We start from the raw sequence: 19,476 nt of genomic DNA, 5'->3' as shown, positions 1-19,476 counted from the left end.
GCTGCTCAAATATTTAGTAAATACGCTTTCTATAATGTGCAAATACTTTGACAGTACTAACATCTTTTTTACCGTATTAGAAAAGGTTATACTGTATTTATTATGGTAAAACACAGCTGCCAGTTTTTACCGTAAATACAACTGTTTTGTTTTTGTTAATTTGGTGGAAAAGTGGTCCTCCTTGAGTTTGAGAACCAGTGCATTAAAGCATTAAGGAATCCTGTGCTGGGGTATGCTGTACTCAAATGACTTAGCTTTATGGATTGTACGTACTAACATTACGTTACTCATTTTATTTAAAAGAAGACCCTTTCTCTCTTAAATGCAACATCTATCATCCTGATAATCATCATTGATAATGTAGACAAGATGTTAAAAAACTAAAAGTAATACAGCTTTTGTCATTTTCTCCTGACCTCAGTTATTCCTCTTTCTCACTTCCTGCCACTATTTAATATTTCAGTAGTTGGCATATTTTTTTCATTCATCAGTGGAGCAAAAAAAATCAGAACAACAACAAAACAAAAAAAACGTTCTCACATAATGTTCCTTACATAGCTGCTAAACGTTAGTGTTCAGTGTGTTGCACAGATGTGAAAGGGCAGTCGGAAAGGTAGTGTTGAAAATGAAGATGTGAGTCGACTAATTAAGGAATAAGATGATAGCAGATACATGTATGGGTGAAAAAAGGACTCAGCTGACTCTGATTTTTACAAAACTTGTAGTATTGTCAGTGTAATGCTACAGGAAACACATGAAAATATGAAATAATCACAAGCGTATAAACACATTAGCAAATTTGGACTGAACAATTGAAGGAATTTGTCTTATAACCTCCAGTTTGATCTGGAGTGTGCTACAATTTTCAAGCTTCACAAGTACATGCACACATCTTATTTCTGACTGTTCCTCTGCTTGCTCCTTCATTTACCTGTAGTTTTTATGAAGCACCATATCTCCACTTAATCTGCTCTAACATTTATAGAGTTTTATAGAGTACACTTCATGTACAAGCACTGCTTTTCCTCCCTGTGCTTTTCCTGCCGATAAATGGTAAATGTACGTATATAGCGCCTTTCTAGTCATCCGAATACTCAGGGCACTTTTTACACTACATATATCATTCACACATTCATACACATTAATACACTGATGGGATTGGCTGCCATGCAAGGTGCTAACTGCTCATCAGTAATCAGGAACTAACGATTAACACACATTCACACCGATGGCACAACATTGAGATCAATTTGGGGATTAGTATCTTGCTAAATATCTGAGATTTCTTTCAATATTTTCAGGTTTATTGATGTTTTTTGGTGACTTCGACTTCGAGCTGGGGCTCCTGAGGCACAGATTTCAGAGAGCTGCCCCGGAAAATTACAAACTTGCCTCAAAGAGCTTCTGTATAGCCTACAACAACCTCTATCATAAAACGTTTGATGCTGGGAAAAAAAAAACTCACCAAAAAACACCCATAAACTTGAAAATCTCAGTCACATGGTAACTGTACATATTTAGTCAATACTACCATGTGGGTATTGCCTTATTGTGACTTATAAATAAATAAATCTTCAAAATCGTAATCTGTAAATGTAAAACTAGTTCTGCACAGACTTAAACCCAACATCAAAACCTCAAGACTATTTCTTCTTATTACTTTTGTTGAGAAACAATATTTTGACTTTAGCGTTAACTCACCGGCCTAATCTCTCTCTCTCTCTTCTACCTGCGACACATGGTGTGCATGGATGCAGGCTGTCGGCACAGTTAGAGATGGTGACTCTCAAGAGAGAAATTCACTTTAGAAAATGACTAAACCCGACCTGAAACACAACATATCATGTTCAGGCAGCAGAAGTCATTCTTGGAAATGTCTTATCTGTTGCTGTAGTAACTTTCTTCTTATCTCTGTTGCCGTTAATGAACCTGAGTCCACACTTCTGACTCCAGATTGTAAATATATGCTGGCAATAATTTGTAAAAAAAAACATAGTCTGCTGAGTGAACTGTGTGATCCTGAATGTGCAGCATAAAGCAAAAAAAACATAATATGGAGTAGGACGAAAAAAACAAGGCACTTCAACTGGGTTACTGGGTTATTTGAACTGAATCATGGGATTAACAGTGGAAAGTGCATGTATCCAGTGGGATCCCAGTTTGTCTCTGTTTGAACTACATTTACCTTGTTGCACATCTCTGTTTTCCAGCACCAACAGCTGCGTGGAAGATTTAATGGATGAAGATGAGAAGGACAGGGCAAAAAGGTACTGACAACTAATTTAGTCACAACTTCACTAAAGGAGTTTGCCTCTCTCTGCTTCTTCAGTCACGAGAATGGAAACCATGATGGTAGTTAATCATTTGAAAAGAAATCTGAAGCATGGCGTCATTGGACATAATTCAGATAAAATGAAGTGATGATTATTTTTGTCTTTGCTCCTGCTTCCTTTCAGCTGAAATATTCCATGTAATACTGAGAATTGTAATAGTAGTTAGGAGAGTTATTTTTTATGATTTCTGTCCTCGATGCTGGGGAAGATAATAGATCTTCTTCTAGTTCCTCCTAAACGCCCGCTGTGACCTCTTTGATGAAATGTGTAATTTGTTGAAATACATTTCTAATAATTCTAATAATCATTAATTCTTTTTTGGTTAGGGGAAATCCAAAATGAGCTAACAATGATGAGTTATCTAAGCATATGGAGCAACGTTAGAATTCATTTAAGTTGCGTTTTGAGAAATATATAGCTTCTAGCTTGCTGGCTTGGATCTTGTTAGACATATAACCAAATCCAAGACAGTGAGCTAGAAGAGGCTAAAAAGCTCTGAACAGCAGAGTTTGTCGATAATTCTCTGTGGGTTTTTTGGACCCCTTTCACATGAAAATATTACAGTCCAATATTACAGGTCCAGTGTGTGTGTCAGATTTATAGAATATGGCAGAAATTGAATGTAATAGTCATAACTACGTTTTGATTAGTGTATAATCACCTGAAAATAAGAATCTTTATGTTTTTGTTACCTTAAAATGAGCCTGTAAATACTTTTGTTTGGTCTGTTTTGTAGCCACTGTAGTTTCTCCTACATGAGGTGTGAATCTTCACCGACCTTGCAGTTAACTAACACAAGCTGTCAGATAAATCTGAACTTTGTATTTAGAGAGTGCTTTCAAAAATCAGACTAGAATCTATAAATATAGGACATAAACATAACTATTGCTGTTTTTACATAAGAGTCCATCATGACAGAAGTCCAGAAATGTTGAATCATCTGTTGTGAACAGTTTCAGTCTGCGAGTCTTAGCGTGTCCTTGCAATCTTCGCTTGCTTTTGTTTGGACAGTGTGAGAAGGACAGGATGGTGATTGGCTGAGCTTCGCAGATGTACTTCCATTGATTTATAATTATTCTCATGTGTTGACCGCTGAAGGGCATCCCGTAACAAATCGGAAAAGAAAAGAAGAGACCAATTCAATGTGCTCATCAAGGAGCTATGCACCATGCTGCAGGGTCAGGGACATCCGCGCAAGATGGACAAGTCCACCATACTGCAGAGAACTATTGACTTCCTGCAGAAACAGAAAGGTAGGGAAGGCATCTATTCTCAGTTTGTTATGAACTAATACACACAGTTCCTGTCATGTAACCGTCTTTGTCTTTTTCAGACATCACTGCTCAGAATGAAACTTGCGACATGAGACAGGACTGGAAGCCGTCGTTCCTCAGTAACGAGGAGTTCACTCAGCTAATGCTGGAGGTAAGGCTCGGCAAGATGATGGGAATTAATTGAACTTTCACTGTTATTGGAAACGTAAGAGCTCCTTATCACTCACTTGACACAAACTTCCTGCAGTTATTGCATTCGCTATTTGCGTTAGTTGCACAGCTTTTCAGTTGTTCTTCTGATGGTGGTATGTATTAAATATAACATGAAATATGCATACAATATTTCACTTAGTCAGTTTACTCAAGGTGACATAAGTCACCAAAAAATAACAGCATATGTCAGTATAATTTTGTGATGCATTTAACCACAGATGGTGACGATATGTGACACTTTCTCCCTCGTCTTTCAGGCCCTTGATGGTTTCTTGATTGCATTAACTACAGACGGCAACATCATATACGTATCCGACAGCGTGTCTTCACTCGTTGGCCATTTACCGGTAAGTGAGAAAGCTTCAGTCAGTTTATTTTCCTCTTGATAACACTGCTTTGTTTTGTTATATTTATTTTTCAGCTTCAGGGCTCGTCCAAACATTTTTATCTGCCTGCAGCATGTTGCCACCTGAGTATGAAAGCTGCTTGATTCAGAGACAGACCTATCGCATTTTTACAGATGTTTACTCGCCAATATTTGACTTTGTATCTGTGATTCACCTGCTGTTCCCAGGACACATTTACGAGAGATAGTGTAACGTGGAGGTTTTAGTTTACAAAACAAATGACTATCTCAAAACTGCCATAGGAAAGTCCAGAAATCGAGATATCCTCCAACTTTATTTGTAAAGTAATTCATCTAAACAACATTTCCAAATAAAGTAACCACAAGTCAGGCATCACAAGACCTTAAAACCTTGAGAACCCTTGATCACACCAACCCTGACATGGGTACAGCTAGCACTGGCAGACTAGAGGATCTCAGGTTACGACTTGAAGCATAAGGAGTCACAGGCTCTATAACCAGAATATCTTATATATTATTGTGTGTGACATTCAAAAGACTGACCATTGTGCATGTATCCTTTTGCACCAGTCAGATATGGTGGACCAAAATATCTTGAATTTCCTCCCGGAGCGGGAACACGGAGAGGTGTATAAGCTGCTATCATCCCATATGCTGATGACTGACCCCATTGCTGCTGACTTCCTTGACAGTGAGTACCCTACTTGGCGCCCTCGCTGATCTGTTTCTGTCTGCGTCCCGTCTCCTGTATCAGGAGGTCAAAGGTTTATTATGTGGGAGAAGAACAGTACACAGAGCGCACAAACTTCTGTGCTGAAACACAAAAACTACACCTGATATCTCTCCTGATATCCCGGCTCTTTTCTGAGTGTGTTTATGTCACATAACATCTCCACAGACTGAGACTCTCTATATATTTAGAGCAGGTTACTTAATTGGGACCAAAAGTTTATTGGATTGCTGATTAGTCTGTAACTATGATTAGACATTTAGCTAATAATAGCTTAGTATCATAGTTAAGACTTTAAATCACTGCTCTGTTAGCGCTGTAATCCAAAGCAATGTAGTATCTGGGGCTCAAGACACTGACCTTAATCCTGTGTTACTATTGGGCTTTTCCCAAGAAGAGAGATGGCGAGTCTCAGGTGTCTATCCTTAGCCTAAATAGCAAACTGTCACAGAGCCATGTCTGGAGCGATCATCATGTCTCGGGGGACATTTCAAAGACAGGCGTCCATCTTTTGTCATCTTTTACACAAAATAACTGAATCATGTTTCACATGGTGTGGATTTAAAATCACTTCAATTCAAGACTACCTTGAGCTGCCCATGCGAAACTTCTGTGAAGCCGCCGGCTTATTATTCACACTTCCACAGTGAATTTGGAGGAAATTCAAAAGTCTTTTCGATGTCAAAGAGTTTCTCCTTCTGATAGTTCACGCTGCAGAGCGACTTAAGTTTTAAGTGCATTTATCATCCCACCCAGTGGATGTAAGAAATGTATTTATGACTCTATTATAATGTTACATAAGCACGGAGACATAATCTTTTGTTGATGTGAACTCTTTCTTTTGCCTCCGGCTGTTTGAATACTTGATACGAACATTAGATCTGTTAAAGTACTGTGGATACAAGGTTTCATATGAATTGTTCTCATTTCTGTAGTGTAAAACTGACACTTTGAGTCTTTTCCACATTGCAGATCTGTTACTATTGTTGTGATGCAGGCGCACGTATGCAGTTAAAATGTTCTGTTTTTCAGGTGAGGCACATATTGAATTTTGCTGTCATCTAGCCAGGGGTAACATTGACCCAAAGGAGCCGCCTGTATACGAATATGTCAAGTTTGTTGGAGATTTCAAGTTTCATAACAATGGTAAGGATTTCCTCATTTAAAAACACTTTTTAGTTTCATAAATAACATTTGAGTTTAGTTAGCCATGATTCCTGGGATTGCTAATCAGGATAAGGGGCTTATCATTGAGGTTGTGACATTAATGTGATGTCATTAATTTAAACAACAGTAACCTACTGTGGGACGTGGATCACACTGAGAAAATAATGCCTCAGCATGGGTTTTCGTTTTGAATCTGACTGGTATTATTAAAAGGACACTCCTAGTTCATAGGTTAAAAGATAGATAGATCACATAAATAGGCGAGACTAAGACCAATAAGAGTTTTATAAACCAGTAAAGGAGTCTTCAAATCGATTCTGAAGCGCACAGGCAGCCAATGAGGAGGCAGACAGTAAATCATGGATGTAGTATCCGTGGCGTCAGCAGGTTTTTGAATGTGGTGGCTCTGGCTGCTGCCATCTTGTCAGGCCTGCCTCTGCCACCTCCTGCTAATCTAAAAATGGACAAAGACGTGGAGCGTGAGTGGAGCTGAGGTGGGCTGAATGACGCCTGGGTGCTCAAACAAGCCATCTGTACTAATAACCACCTGTCAGTCAAAGCCACCATGCTGTTAATTCTGCATAACTTTAAGCCTGAATATAATTTGAACAGGTGAGTTATATAAAAATTCACCCTCAGTACAGTTGTCATGAACGAATATAGATTAGCTATAGAGACCAAAACTGTTTTTGTACCAGGCTGTAAACATGTTTATTTCTGCTGTGAAGTTGAACATTTTAACATGGGGGCGTATGGACACTGACTTATTCTTAAACCAGCCTTAAGTGGACGTTTGAGGAACTGCAGGTTTTGGTACTTCTGCATTGGCTTCACTCCAGAGTCACAGAGATTGCCACTTGGTCTGAGGTCTGAGCTTCCTCTTAGAAATTAGGAGAGAGGACATAGTTTCTTATTTTTCTGTAAGAATCCATTATAAAGTTTTCACATGAACTGTCCTTGAATCTTCTTAATTTAATATGAATTTCACATGAACTGTCCTTGAATCTTCTTAATTTAATATGAATTTAACATATCAAAACAAAAAAGGAATGTATTTTTCAGGGTATAATTAATTAAGATGTCTCCGTGTACCTTGTCTTTTTTCCACACAGTGCCTACATCTTCTTGTAACGGCCTTGAGATGACGTTACCAAGAAGCCTGCAGTCGTCACTGGAGGAGCAGGTCTGCCTCATTGCCACTGTACGATTAGTCACTCCACAGTTTCTAAAGGTAACACACACCTTAACACTTGTTCGTGTTGCATGTGTGTGTGTGTGTGTGTTTGGCATCATGACATGAAGGGGGATTTTGTGATCTAAGAGATCACTCTCTGGAGACTTCTTGTGGCACACTACGTACCATCAAGCTGATTACATCATTAGGACTCCTCTGATCCCAAAAGGTGCTCTACGACTTGAAATCTGGAAACTTGGCTAGTTAGGGTGTGACCTTTTTCGAGACGAGAGGCTCAGGGAAGTGTTTTATAGATCAGCCTTAAAATTGTGCTGGAGCTCAGAGAGAATCAGATCTATTGGACGTGTTTCAACTCTTCCCCCACTTCTTATTCCAAAATGTAAAAGACACTGATTGCACTGATATGCCAGATGGGACGACTGTAACATTAAAAGTCTGCACCATATGGTATGAAGTATGTTTTTCTCTCTCAGAAACGAGCAAATGCTGATTTTAATCTGCAGTTTTTGAGCTCTATTTGTATTTTTCACATTGTCTCCCACAGACCGCAGCTCCATTTTCACAATATGCTTGAATGTTCAAGGTTTCAGCTCCCAGAGAATGTTCAGAACAAGCAAAACAAATACGACTGTCCTTCTAAAAGTTTCTAAATAATGCGATTTTCTCGCTCTGTGGCTTTAGGATTTGTGTAACGTGGAAGATCCTTGTGATGAATTCACATCCAGACACAGCCTCGAATGGAAGTTCCTGTTTTTAGACCACAGGTAAAAGATTTTGAGGATTCTTTCAGGATATCAGTCAGCAGAGTAGAGTTTGTCTTTCTCACGTCGTTTACATCTTTTTTGTCTCAGAGCTTCACCGATCATCGGCTACTTACCCTTTGAGGTTCTTGGAACTTCTGGCTATGATTACTATCATGTGGACGACTTGGAGGTTATAGCTCAGTGTCATAAGCAGTGTAAGTAACTCTATCATCAGTCGTCTTTATATTCATCTTTGTTAAAATGATCATAGTTACACCTGAATGTAGCACCAATGATCTTTTTTCTCTCCTCAGTAATGCAGTTTGGAAAAGGTAAATCCTGCTACTATCGCTTCCTGACCAAAGGTCAGCAGTGGATTTGGTTGCAGACTCACTACTACATCACGTACCACCAGTGGAACTCCAAGCCTGAGTTCATCGTCTGCACTCACACTGTTGTCAGGTAATTTGTTCAGATTGTTGTACCTTTGGGTAACACACTGATTCCCAGTGTGTGCTGTGGTGAAAACACAGGTTTTTCCATTCATTTAAGTGGTGTGGGCTGCAGGGGATCCACCAAAACACACAGCAACCTGCAGCAGAGAAGCTGAGTGGAATCTAACTTTTGTAAAAAAAAACGCAGACCGACCTCACACTGTGGCCGCCAATCAGACGCTCAGACTGGTCAAACCTCCACAGTCAGCTTGAAATGTCTCTGAAACTGAGACTATCCAGGTGGATTCATGGACTAAACTCTGATATTCTACCTGTTGTGTTCTGTTCATGAAGCCAGCTTCTAATTTTATGCTGCAAAATAGTGACACAAAGGAGTTTAATTTGGTTTGTGTCCAATGGTTTGAGAAAGCAAGCATTGGTCAAGAGACATAGACAGTGAATAAGAGTGAGGGAGTGCTGGCATCGATTAATCTGTGAAATAAAAGGTTATGTCCTGATTGTTTCACAGCGCCCACAAACCTAAACATTATTTTTAAAGTTTAGTTTAAAAATAGTTTTAATTTCTGTTTCTTTTCCAGTTACGCTGAAGTGCGAGCTGAGAGGAGGAGAGCGTTTGGCTTTGAGGAGCTGTCTCCACCGGAGATAGCTCCCTCTTCAGTGAAGGTAAGCGTTCAGTTCAGAGCGACGTTTACAAGGTCGGTTCTCCTGTTCAGATCTTTCCCTCGGCATTGAACTTTTACTCTCGTTTCAGGCTCAGGAGTTGTACTTGGACATCTGCTCCACGCTGGACCCTCCGTGTGACAGAAACAGCGGTGCACGTTCGGTATCCTCCCACAGCTCCCGGAAGTCCTCCCACACAGCGCTGTCGGACTCTGCATGTGAGTCATCCTCTGTTCCCCTGAAGCGCTAACTCAGTCAACAGCAGGTCGGCACATACAAAAACTCTGCACCTGTGTGGCTGCAGGACGAGCAGAGAAAAATTGGGATTTTCTGTCTTGCTGACACTTTGCAAGGCAGCAAATAATACGACTCCTGCAGCAGGAGCACTCAGGCTTTCATTGGCCCCCCCAAAAAAAGGAGAAGGCGGATGATTATTTTTTGAATTTAAAATAAAATTACAGAGGATAAAACACGAGAAGAGCTAAAACCTCTGGAGCTCAATACACTTGGGTGACGATGCTTCTATGATGAAATGTTTCCAAGATGTTTGTTTGAGCCGCCGCCCACCGTCTAATATACTGAAACACTTCCATCTGCATCTGTTTAGGAACAACACACAGTGGCAGATTCATTACAGCTGCTGTTCATAAACATTGCTGCTGTCTTTTCTTTATTCCACACACGCACACTGTTTATGTACTTTCATTATTTTGGACGTATTCATAAAAAAGCGCGTCAGTAGATTATTTTTCTTTGCTTCTTCAATTTGCGTCGGCTAAAATGGAAAAAAAGAAAGACAGTCTGTGGGTTCAAGTCAGAGTGAAATGACAGTGAATCAGCAGTATTGTTAGATAACCACAGGAGAAATGCTTTTCTTTAGTTCTTCTCTCTTTTCTCCACAAAGGTATTGACAGCACACATGAAACAAAGTTGTTTTGTGGCTTCATAATGAGCTCTGTGAAGTTGGATTAATTTCCCCAAGTGATATCACATGGAGCGACTTCCATCCTTTTACACACAAACACATTTGATTATTTGCTATTCATTAGGAGACCTCATGCTTTTTGACATGTTAGAGCATGAGGACGGTGCTGCTTTATCTTTCAATGAAGGAGAATATTGACTGTAAACAAAAATATAGATTTCTTTTTTTTTTTTTTGGATTGGAAGTTGCAGAGGAGTTTTTCCTGCAGTCCTCTTATCAGGCAGTAGGGCATGTTATTCACTTTTAACAGTGTCTATGAAAAGATCCACAGTGGGAGGATTCCTGCAGCCAAAATGATTTTCAGGTTTAAGGTTTCACTTTCAAAACGACCAACATAGATCGACAGATTAAAGGCTCGCTCATGAAATGAGTCAAACGTCAGGATCAGCCGTCACCTGACAAAGTAAAACAGTGATTATAATCGTACTGAACATGTCCTCGGACTGATAATACCAGAGTGTGTTTAGAGGTGACCTGTTGTCTCGTCTGCAGCAGCTAACTCCTACACGGAGGCGTGCACGCCGTCATGGCAGTCTGCGTCCATCGGGACAGAGAAGACATCTGCCAGACTGCAGCCGAGCAGTTCAAAGGTCAGCGTAAACAATGTTTGCATGTGTCCGTCTGTCTGCGGCAACAGTATCACAGATTGTGCTAAAAAAAATTTTTTTGTCATTTTTCCCTCGTAGAATTTGGTACAAAGACAGAATTCCTTTGACCTCGTTCCCCAAATGAGCCTCCCCCTTTCTCCTACCTGCAGCAAGCACTCCGCAATGGTTAGTGTTTAGACTTCTTCTTTTGCCCGTTGCCTTCCTCTTGTCTGTTTGTGTACAATATCTTATTGTTATGACTGTTGCTGCTGCTATGTGTGTATGTGTTGCCTGTGCCTCCAGTGCCTCCAGGCCTCTTTTTATAAGACTGTGTGTTGTAAGACTGTAGACTGTAAAACCAAAGTGAGAAAGAAAGAAATGAGTATCAAGGTTAGGTCTGAAATGTGTTCTTGTACACTAGTTTTCTCAAAAAAAAGAGAAGCTTGATGCGTTTAGTGCAATCTAGACCTGCTCTATGTGTCCTGTTATGATAAATAAATAAACTTAATCACAAGAATAAATTATGACTTCTTTAGATATTAAAGATCATTTTTGTCTTTCCAGCAGCAGCAAACGCAGCAGCAGCAGCAGTCGTCCATGTATCAGCTGCAGCAGCCACAGCTCTGCGTAATGAACCAGCTGAAAGAGCAGCTGGAGGAGAGGACGCGAATTCTGCAAGCCGACATCAAGACGCAGCAGCAGGAGCTGCACGACATTAAGGAGAAGCTTCACCTTGCTAATCTGCAGGTAAACGGACTGTACTTAAATAGCTCCTTTCTAGTCTTCCGACCACTCAAAGCGCTTTAACAGGAAATATCTCATTCACACACGTTCATACACTGATGGCATTGCCTGCTATGCAGGGTGCCAATTCCTAACCATTCATATATATTCACACACCGATGGCGCAACCTTTCGGGTGCAATTTGGAGTTCTCTTGCCCAAGGACACTTTGACATGCAGACTGAAGGGGATCGAACCGGTGATCGAACCGCCGATCATCTGATTAGTGGACGATCCGCTCTACCTCCAAGCCTCAGCCGCAATGATTAAAGGAAACGACAAGCTGTTTTGGAAAAACACTGAAGCAGCAGTCTTTAATTTAAACATAATAAAGTATTAGGCATGCACACATCCGTCAACATCAGACTGTAAGCTTGTGTTACCTAACCTCTCACAGTGATGGTGAAATGGCCCCACCAAGAGGCCAGACATAAGTACTCAAACCACAACATGACCCACATTACATGCACAGGCTCTGGGAGTGTTTGTAGCATTTGATTTGGCGGCAATTTATCTCTTTTAAAATGGATTCAAGTGATCTATTCTTTGTAGTAAATGAAGGATCAATTAATATTGTGTGTTTATGTGTGCATAAGATGTTGTTACAGCAGCCTATCCACAATGACTCTGGCCAGGCCCAGCAGCAGCAGCAGCAGCAGCAGCAGCAGCAGCAGCAGTCCCAGCAGAGCTCGGGCAGGCCGGCCCAGCAGAGCCAGTCCGGGGGGGTGATCCGGCAGCTCTCAGGACACCCGAAACCACCTTCCTGTGGGGCCCATAGTTCATCCCCTCACTCACTCCTGAGAGAGAGCAGCTCACCCTCCTCACAGGTAGAGAACATGAGTGCAAATAAAAGTAATTACCCTCAGTCATAAGCAGCTAATGACTCGTAGTTAACTCAACGGGGAGGCCGGCTAAGAGCTCATTATACTGTATTTTCACATAGGAAGGAATATTAGATGTTTGTTTAACCTCTTCCACTCAAGCCCTCTCTATAGTACACACATTTTTGTCTGTTTTAGGATTAGCATTAAGTGTGCATGTCAGTAAAGAGGAGAGTTATCTCCAAAAGATAAGATGTTTTATCTGCTGTTTGATTCTAGATCCAGCAGCGGATTGCTCGGAGCGGACAGGCGCAGTCAGCAGTGAGCGTCCCGGTGCAGACCAACACGAGTCTGACGATGCCCTTCTACAGTAACCCCATGATGTTCTCCCAGACCAACACCAGGTCTCTGCAGGACGCAAACCAAAGACACACAGACAGCGAGTTTAACCAAGATGGACAACTACGGTGAGAGCCCTGAAATAAAGAGCACCTCTTTGACATCATGATTTTTGTTTTGTTTTTCACAGAACAGATTGAGTTCCTCCAGTAACAGATTGTATTCCCTGCAGCATGCTCCTCAACCAGCCAGTGCAGACACTGGTTCCCACTAGCAGTGTCACCTCGCAGCCTTCCCAGTGCAACATGGGCATCTCCCAAACCATGTAAGTATTGTTCATTACACTTACACACACCAGCCTGTTTGTGTGTTGTTGTGTCACATCGTGCCTCACTTCTTCTTTGCGTCCTCCACTCAGATACACGTTGGAGCAGCAGATCATCGCCCCTTCGTTCTCCATGCAACAGGTCAACTGCAACGCCGTCCTCGTGCCCTCCCCGGTCTTCACGTCGCCCATAATGATCCCACACAACAGTTTCATCACAAACCAGTCACAGTCGGCCTACCACACTCAGCCTCAGGTTTCTCAGCACTCCCTGCAGCTCCAGCAGCCCCAGCAGTTCTTTCAGGTACAACGCTCATCTGAAAAATGAAAGCAACACGAGTGTAATCCCACTGTGGTAAATATGGACAGCTGTAAACGTATATCTGTTCTGATTTCATACCTTAATCAAAAACTAGTGAGTTTACAACCTTGCTGAGCCTGGTTACATTGCCTGCTTGTCAAGCTCCTGTTCTAGCACGACACCAGCTCTGCTCCCTGTTAGCATTCCCCCACACCCAGGGCTTAAAAAACCCTGGTGGTCCAAAATGCCTGCAGTGCTTGGAACTCACAGGCCGGGCAGCTCAGCTAACAAACTGAGCTAACATGAGCTAACAGCAGCTACAGTTTGTAGCCGGTTTACTTCACTGTCCATCGGGAAACTCTGTTATCACAGAGTGTTGAGGCAGAGCAGCCGGAGGACATCAGAGGGAAAACATTTTCTCCATAAAATATAATCCAGTTTCACCAGAATCCGTGAAACAGTCGGTGGTGTGTGACTTAGTGTCGTAAAGCATTCCTGTGTCCCGCAGGCGATCATACCCAGAGCACAAAGTTACATAGTGCATCGTACGTACGAATGACAGAGACACCATTCAGCTGATTACACATCAGTGTAGCATCAACATGATTGAATCTGTTATTTTATGGTAGAAAAGTTACACAATGTTGCTTTAAGTCTGCAGTTTTCTGGAAGCATGTTTGACTTTAACTACAATAATTTGTAATGGATTGTTGCGTAATGCTGCTCGGTGGCTTTTATATTTACTGATTTATGATAATTTTAGTCTTTACACTGCATCCAAATCCCTAGTTACCACAGCAACCAGCTACCGTGTAATTCCCACAGGCTGTTAACCAGCAGAGCCGTGTTAATTTCAAACGCTGTTTGTGTCAAAGCTGTGATGAGGTCTGAAAACTCATTAGGTCACATATTAAATTGTTATACCAGACGTGTTTATCATCTTTGTCCAGAAGGGCCGTTAAAAAGAACTTACCGTAGATACATAGTGTTAGTCTGGAGGAAAAACACACTCGATAAGTAGCTTACCGAAATCCCTCGACACGCCAAAGAGAATATTGCTTCAGTTTGTTTAGAGAAAGTCACAGTGTGGAGTTGCAACATGGATGGTTTAGTCTCTGAAGGGGTCACTTAAAGTTTTATAAAATATGGTTAAAGTCTAACAGGCTGTAAGAGACTGTGCCAAAACTGTTGGGTGTGTGTGGGTTATTGTTTTGTTTTTTTCCGGACTGAAGGCTGGCGTAAAGCAGTGTTTCTCAGATAGGAGTACTAGTACCTCGAGGGCTGCAGCAATTTCTGTCCACTTTTCTGTCCTTTCCCTCTCGATCGTGGTACAGATGGACACATCAAAGAGGCAATCTGGCTCACTGCACACCTCAGCAATTTTTCCTCCTTTTCTACAGTCCAAGTAAACCAAGACTTCATGTTCCTGCACTTCCCTTGAGTCCCCTCCATGTTCATAGTGTGTAGCCAGTTGCCTGCTTCCTAATGGTGCTTGAGAGCGCTCGTATTGGCTGTTGACACTGTTTTATCGGATGTCAAGACGATAAAAAGACAGCTTGGACTGAGTTTTCTGATCACCTTACAGCAAGATGACGATCAAGATGATGGGAGCGAGCCACAGCTCGAGCAAAACTTTCAGGATTTTATACTGAAATCTGAAAATCGTTTGAGAAGTTGTTTGGTGTAAGTCAAGGGAACGGTTCAGACAAAACAAATAACTCTGGAGAAGGTTTTGCTTTATTAAAAGGTCAAAAATAATGACTCAGGTTCAGGTTCAGGTCCCATACCACCCCAAAATACCCTTAGGTGTCTTCATACAACACAAATTACCGTCTAAAATGTCAGAAAAAAGCCCGGATTTGACCATTTCTCACAGGAAGTAATGACTGTAATTATGTTTTTTATTAGAAACAATCACTGAATGATGTTACGTTCTTATTAAATACACCCATAATACATGTTAATACTCTCTTTTGTCCACAGATGACTCAAGGACTCGTACACGGTGGATCTACTCCAACATTCTTACACACTGCTAATGTCCCACAGCAAAACACTGTGGGATACATCCAGCAGCAACAGCAGCCGCAAACACAGCAAGTGCCGCAAGCACAGCAGCAGCAACAACAGGCCCAACAGCAACAAAGGCAGTACCAACATTCCCAAAGCCAGGCTGGCAGCGTTTCAGACTTCCGAAATATGTTGACTCGGTAGCGCTGCGGACTGCGACAGAACGCTGAGATCTCCCTCTGTGTTTGTTGCCGTGTAGGCGGCCGCACGTCGTGGCATTTGGAAGTCAAATTCTAGGTGATATTCTGCGGCGCTGATGCTCTAAATTGGGAAATTTGCTTCGCGTGACTCTTTTGACGTGAAGCTGCCCGGCTGAGAGAGAGAGGACGCCGGCGTGTACGTGACCACGAGCAGAGGCTGCACAGGCCTGACGTCGACCTGCGGGATCCGAGGAGAGTTTGGACCTTCATCACTGGCCCCAAGTGGATTATCAAAGCTCTCGAGACGACCACAAAGAGAGTTTCCTTCTACATGTCTGTTTGCACTTTGGTACCCAAAAGTAGAATATTTATTTTTGCCCATGAACTAATATTCTATTTTCCTGAATAGTGAGATTATTTAACAGACAGCTCGACACCCCTCCCCACAGAAATCATCGCCTCAGCTCAAGTGAACATGTATTCATCTCATAAAGGGATTTGCATACACGGGAAGTCTACATCAAAGTGTATTTCAGTTGGATGTCGCCCCCAATTTTGACCCTAAACCAGCGATTTGCTTGCAGGTATGTTCATGCAGCTGTGTCCATAAATTCACACACTGGGAAAGCTTATTGGAAAAGGTCTATCTCGATTTTTAAAGCCTCAATCTGGGATTGAAGAAGGGGTGCTACAACTATCCCATCTCACTTCTGAGAACGAGAACAATGCTCTGACGTCTGATAGACGAGCGAACAGAGGAGAGGGAGGGAACTTTGTGCCTTTAACCGTGGTGCGTCCACGGCGCGGTCTGATGGTTTTGTCTGATTACGGCTTTAAAAATCCAGCTCAGGTCCATTTGGAATACAAAGTTATATTTTCATAGGTCATAATTTATTATTTTCCACATCAGATTTTAAAACAAAAGACATCTAGATTTTGTAGCGGATAGATTACAAATATATATTGGATGCTTTTTGCAACCTTTGCATGAGTCAGTCCAAACTCTGTAATGATAAGATTCATTTAACTATTTCCTGAAACCACTAATGAAATCATGTTTTTTTATTGAATTTGAAATATATATATATATATATATATATATATATACACACACACACACACATACACAGGGGTTCAGAAACTAGTTTTATACACAGAAGTTGATTTGATGTGTTCATTTAAACATCGAAAGGTCAGCACTGGTCTCTTGATGTCTCGCCCTGCCTGGATTTAACGGTTTAATGAATTCATACCCCAAACTGCTGCAGAGGTGATTTGAATATCTTGGAAATGATTTGGGAGAGATTTTGCCTGCTGCCTGGATATTTGTGAACAGTATTACGCCTGTCGATCCTACTTACGTCTAACGCGAAATGGGCTCATTTACAAGTAAACCATTCATCGCTTCCTTCTATGAATGTGACTGATAGATCATTTAATCCTGCCTCCCTCCAACAAAAAATAAATCTGTTCACCTCCAGTGGATTATTGTGTAAAATATGCAGCTGCAGTGATGACAAAAACACTATATTGCTCAAACGTCTGGAAGAACCCAGTATTTCAAGATGTTACAATCTTCACATTGTAACTTTCTGAGAGACGATGCTTTATGTTTGTGCAAATGCTAATCAGCTCTTAGCCATATTAACATAAGTGGACATTAACATATTTACTTTCTCGTTCTCTTTAAAGCAACATTATGTAGTAATCTGTATTTTTGTAATTTAGCGCCTCCAGTTTCAGAGTGTAATACTTGTCTTGTCCAGCGTCTTCTTGCTCGGTCACTCATTTTCTCTCTTAGCTTCCTCCGTCAACGTCCCCTTCAGTCTTTTCACCTGTGTCCATTATATCCATAGAGGCTGCTAAACCTGGTTACATTACCTCTTGGCCAGTTACACTGCCTGCTCACTTGGCTCTGGTTCTGGCACGACACTGGCTCTCCATGTCAGCATTCCCCCACGCCCCGGGCCTGAAAACCTCCTCTTCTTCCCAGTGGTGCAAAACACTATGGTGTCAATCACTAACACTCCCCCGGTGCTCTGAGTTCACAGGCTGGGTTGCCCGACTAACAAGCAGTTAACTTAACTGTCCACGAGGAATGACATAGACTGAATTTACCTGATTACACGTCAGTGTAGCATCAACGCAATTTAAAATCCGCTTTTTTAAAAGGTTGAAAAGTTGCATAATGTTGCTTTATATTTAGATATTTGGACTGTTCTGATGAAGCCGGATTAGCAGTTGAACAAACTACAGAACATGTTTGTACATCTCTCTTCTGTTGATGACAATCAGAGATGACTCGTAAACAGCATACTGTACAGAAGCTGCCTTTATGATTTAAATTTAAAAGAAGATATTTAAATTTGTTCCCATCTGGAAAACTTGTGCTAGACTTTATATAAAAAAAACAGCTGTACACATTCAACTATAGCTACGTCACAGTCCCTTTCAAGGCTGGTGCTGTTAATCGCGGATGACAGGACTCGAGTGTCAGAACACTTTCAACATGTTCGTTCAGTGCCGTTTTACACTTTTTCCTATGTGCAATGTCGATTTGAAAAAATAAGAATGTTAATTTATACTGTTTTAAATGTTTCAGAACAGATGTACAATATATCGAGGTGTGTAATAAGCCATTGTAACATGTAAATTGTATTGAAGTATTTTTTTAAATGAAAATGTCCTAACATTCCTTCAGCCATTGATCGGTATCTTTTAAAAGGTGCAGGATGTGTCCAGTGGAGTAAAGCGTCCATCGTGATCATGACACACACAAAAAAAATGGTTAAATGAAGAATTTAAAGGTGTTACGTCAGGATGTAGGAACCTGTTTTGTTTTTTTCCAGTTAGCTTTTAAAGAAAAAGTGCAATTGTACATCATCATCTATGTTTTTAAAGATGGCTGAGGGAAGTCTCGGCCTCCCTTGACGTGTTTCTCTATACATCCATGATTGGTGTAGCGACAGCCCAGAGAAGTTCAAGCTCAGCCAGCAACTCAGAGGTGCCATAGATAGATATATTTTTTACTTTCCTTCATTACTCAATTACTGAAAGAAATCTAAAAAGGCATTATTTAGGAGATTTAGAATTTAAATCGCGTGATTCAGAGAAGATTTCAGTCCGTGTTCGTCTAGAAAACATCGGTCATCGCTCACTTTTCTGTCTCGTGAAGGTGGTTGAGAGAAATTCAGCTCATCAAACTCGACTCTAAGCGAGTCACGTTCGTGCTCCAGATGTGGGTTAACCCTTAAATTAATTTTGCTTTGGACAAATCACCTCATCCTGTGACAGATGTTTGGAGTCAAGATGATTTTTTAAATAATCTTGTAAATAATCCATCCACTCAGTCGGTACAGTTTCTGTAGTCGCTCTCTCCCGCCACACTTGTTTTTTTCTTCTTCGTCAGGGGGTTTTTCATCGAGTGTTTCATGAAGGTGATTTGAATCAACTTTTTTTTCTGATGTGTAAAATTAACGACTGACACCTTTCTAAATGTATGAGTGGGCAGTCAGATCAATGCTCTCCGTGTTAAGACTTTGCCAGGACATGAACAAACCAAACCTGGTTCACAGCCATTTCTGCAGTTTGAGTGCGGAAAACAAAAATGTTTGAATATATTGTATCATAGAATGTAAAAAAAAATAAAGTTTAGACGATACAGTTGTTTATTTTATATGTCTAATAGATTACATATGTATGTTACATGATTTTAAAATTAAAGCAAATTTTGTAACAGATAATGAAGTGTCTTATTAGAGGAGGTGAGGCTGTTTTTTTGTTTTGTTGTTGTTGCACAGTCACTCGTATGGCTTCTTTTCTTTCTGTATTTACCATCAAAATAAGCTTTAAAAAATATTGTTAATATTGTTTTAAAAAGAAATTAACAAATTAAGTTTACATTCTAAAAATATCTTTATTAATTATGTTATATTGAATTATTTATATAAAAAAAAAATCAACCTGGATATTGTGAAATATATGAAAA

The 19,476-nt window shown here is 40.8% G+C and overlaps 1 protein-coding gene across 7 annotated transcripts in view; it reads left to right on the top strand.

Annotated features, from left to right (window-relative positions):
- npas2 (neuronal PAS domain protein 2) overlaps positions 1–19,235 on the top strand; it is a 42,875-nt gene extending 23,640 nt beyond the window's left edge. For 3 of the 7 annotated variants that reach the window (XM_027273671.1, XM_019268679.2, XM_010749883.3), the window contains exons 3-22: positions 2,211–2,267; positions 3,432–3,586; positions 3,667–3,758; positions 4,078–4,167; positions 4,758–4,878; positions 5,950–6,063; positions 7,197–7,315; positions 7,961–8,043; positions 8,131–8,237; positions 8,337–8,484; positions 9,056–9,140; positions 9,229–9,355; positions 10,615–10,712; positions 10,809–10,895; positions 11,274–11,456; positions 12,089–12,319; positions 12,593–12,780; positions 12,885–12,977; positions 13,071–13,281; positions 15,262–19,235. In XM_027273671.1, coding sequence (XP_027129472.1) covers positions 2,211–2,267; positions 3,432–3,586; positions 3,667–3,758; positions 4,078–4,167; positions 4,758–4,878; positions 5,950–6,063; positions 7,197–7,315; positions 7,961–8,043; positions 8,131–8,237; positions 8,337–8,484; positions 9,056–9,140; positions 9,229–9,355; positions 10,615–10,712; positions 10,809–10,895; positions 11,274–11,456; positions 12,089–12,319; positions 12,593–12,780; positions 12,885–12,977; positions 13,071–13,281; positions 15,262–15,492 — 2,620 coding nt within the window. In that variant the 3' untranslated portion in view covers positions 15,493–19,235. The remainder of the gene's footprint in view (positions 1–2,210; positions 2,268–3,431; positions 3,587–3,666; positions 3,759–4,077; positions 4,168–4,757; positions 4,879–5,949; positions 6,064–7,196; positions 7,316–7,960; positions 8,044–8,130; positions 8,238–8,336; positions 8,485–9,055; positions 9,141–9,228; positions 9,356–10,614; positions 10,713–10,808; positions 10,896–11,273; positions 11,457–12,088; positions 12,320–12,592; positions 12,781–12,884; positions 12,978–13,070; positions 13,282–15,261) is intronic. The other 4 variants (XM_027273672.1, XM_027273673.1, XM_027273675.1 and 1 more) reach the window with 4 other exon arrangements.
- Positions 19,236–19,476: the final 241 nt, after the last annotated feature.

Source organism: Larimichthys crocea, chromosome XXII, assembly GCF_000972845.2.
Source record: "Larimichthys crocea isolate SSNF chromosome XXII, L_crocea_2.0, whole genome shotgun sequence".
Lineage (NCBI taxonomy): Eukaryota > Metazoa > Chordata > Actinopteri > Sciaenidae > Larimichthys > Larimichthys crocea.
Note: the sequence above shows the minus strand (reverse complement) of the source record. Positions and strands in the feature narration are given on the sequence as shown.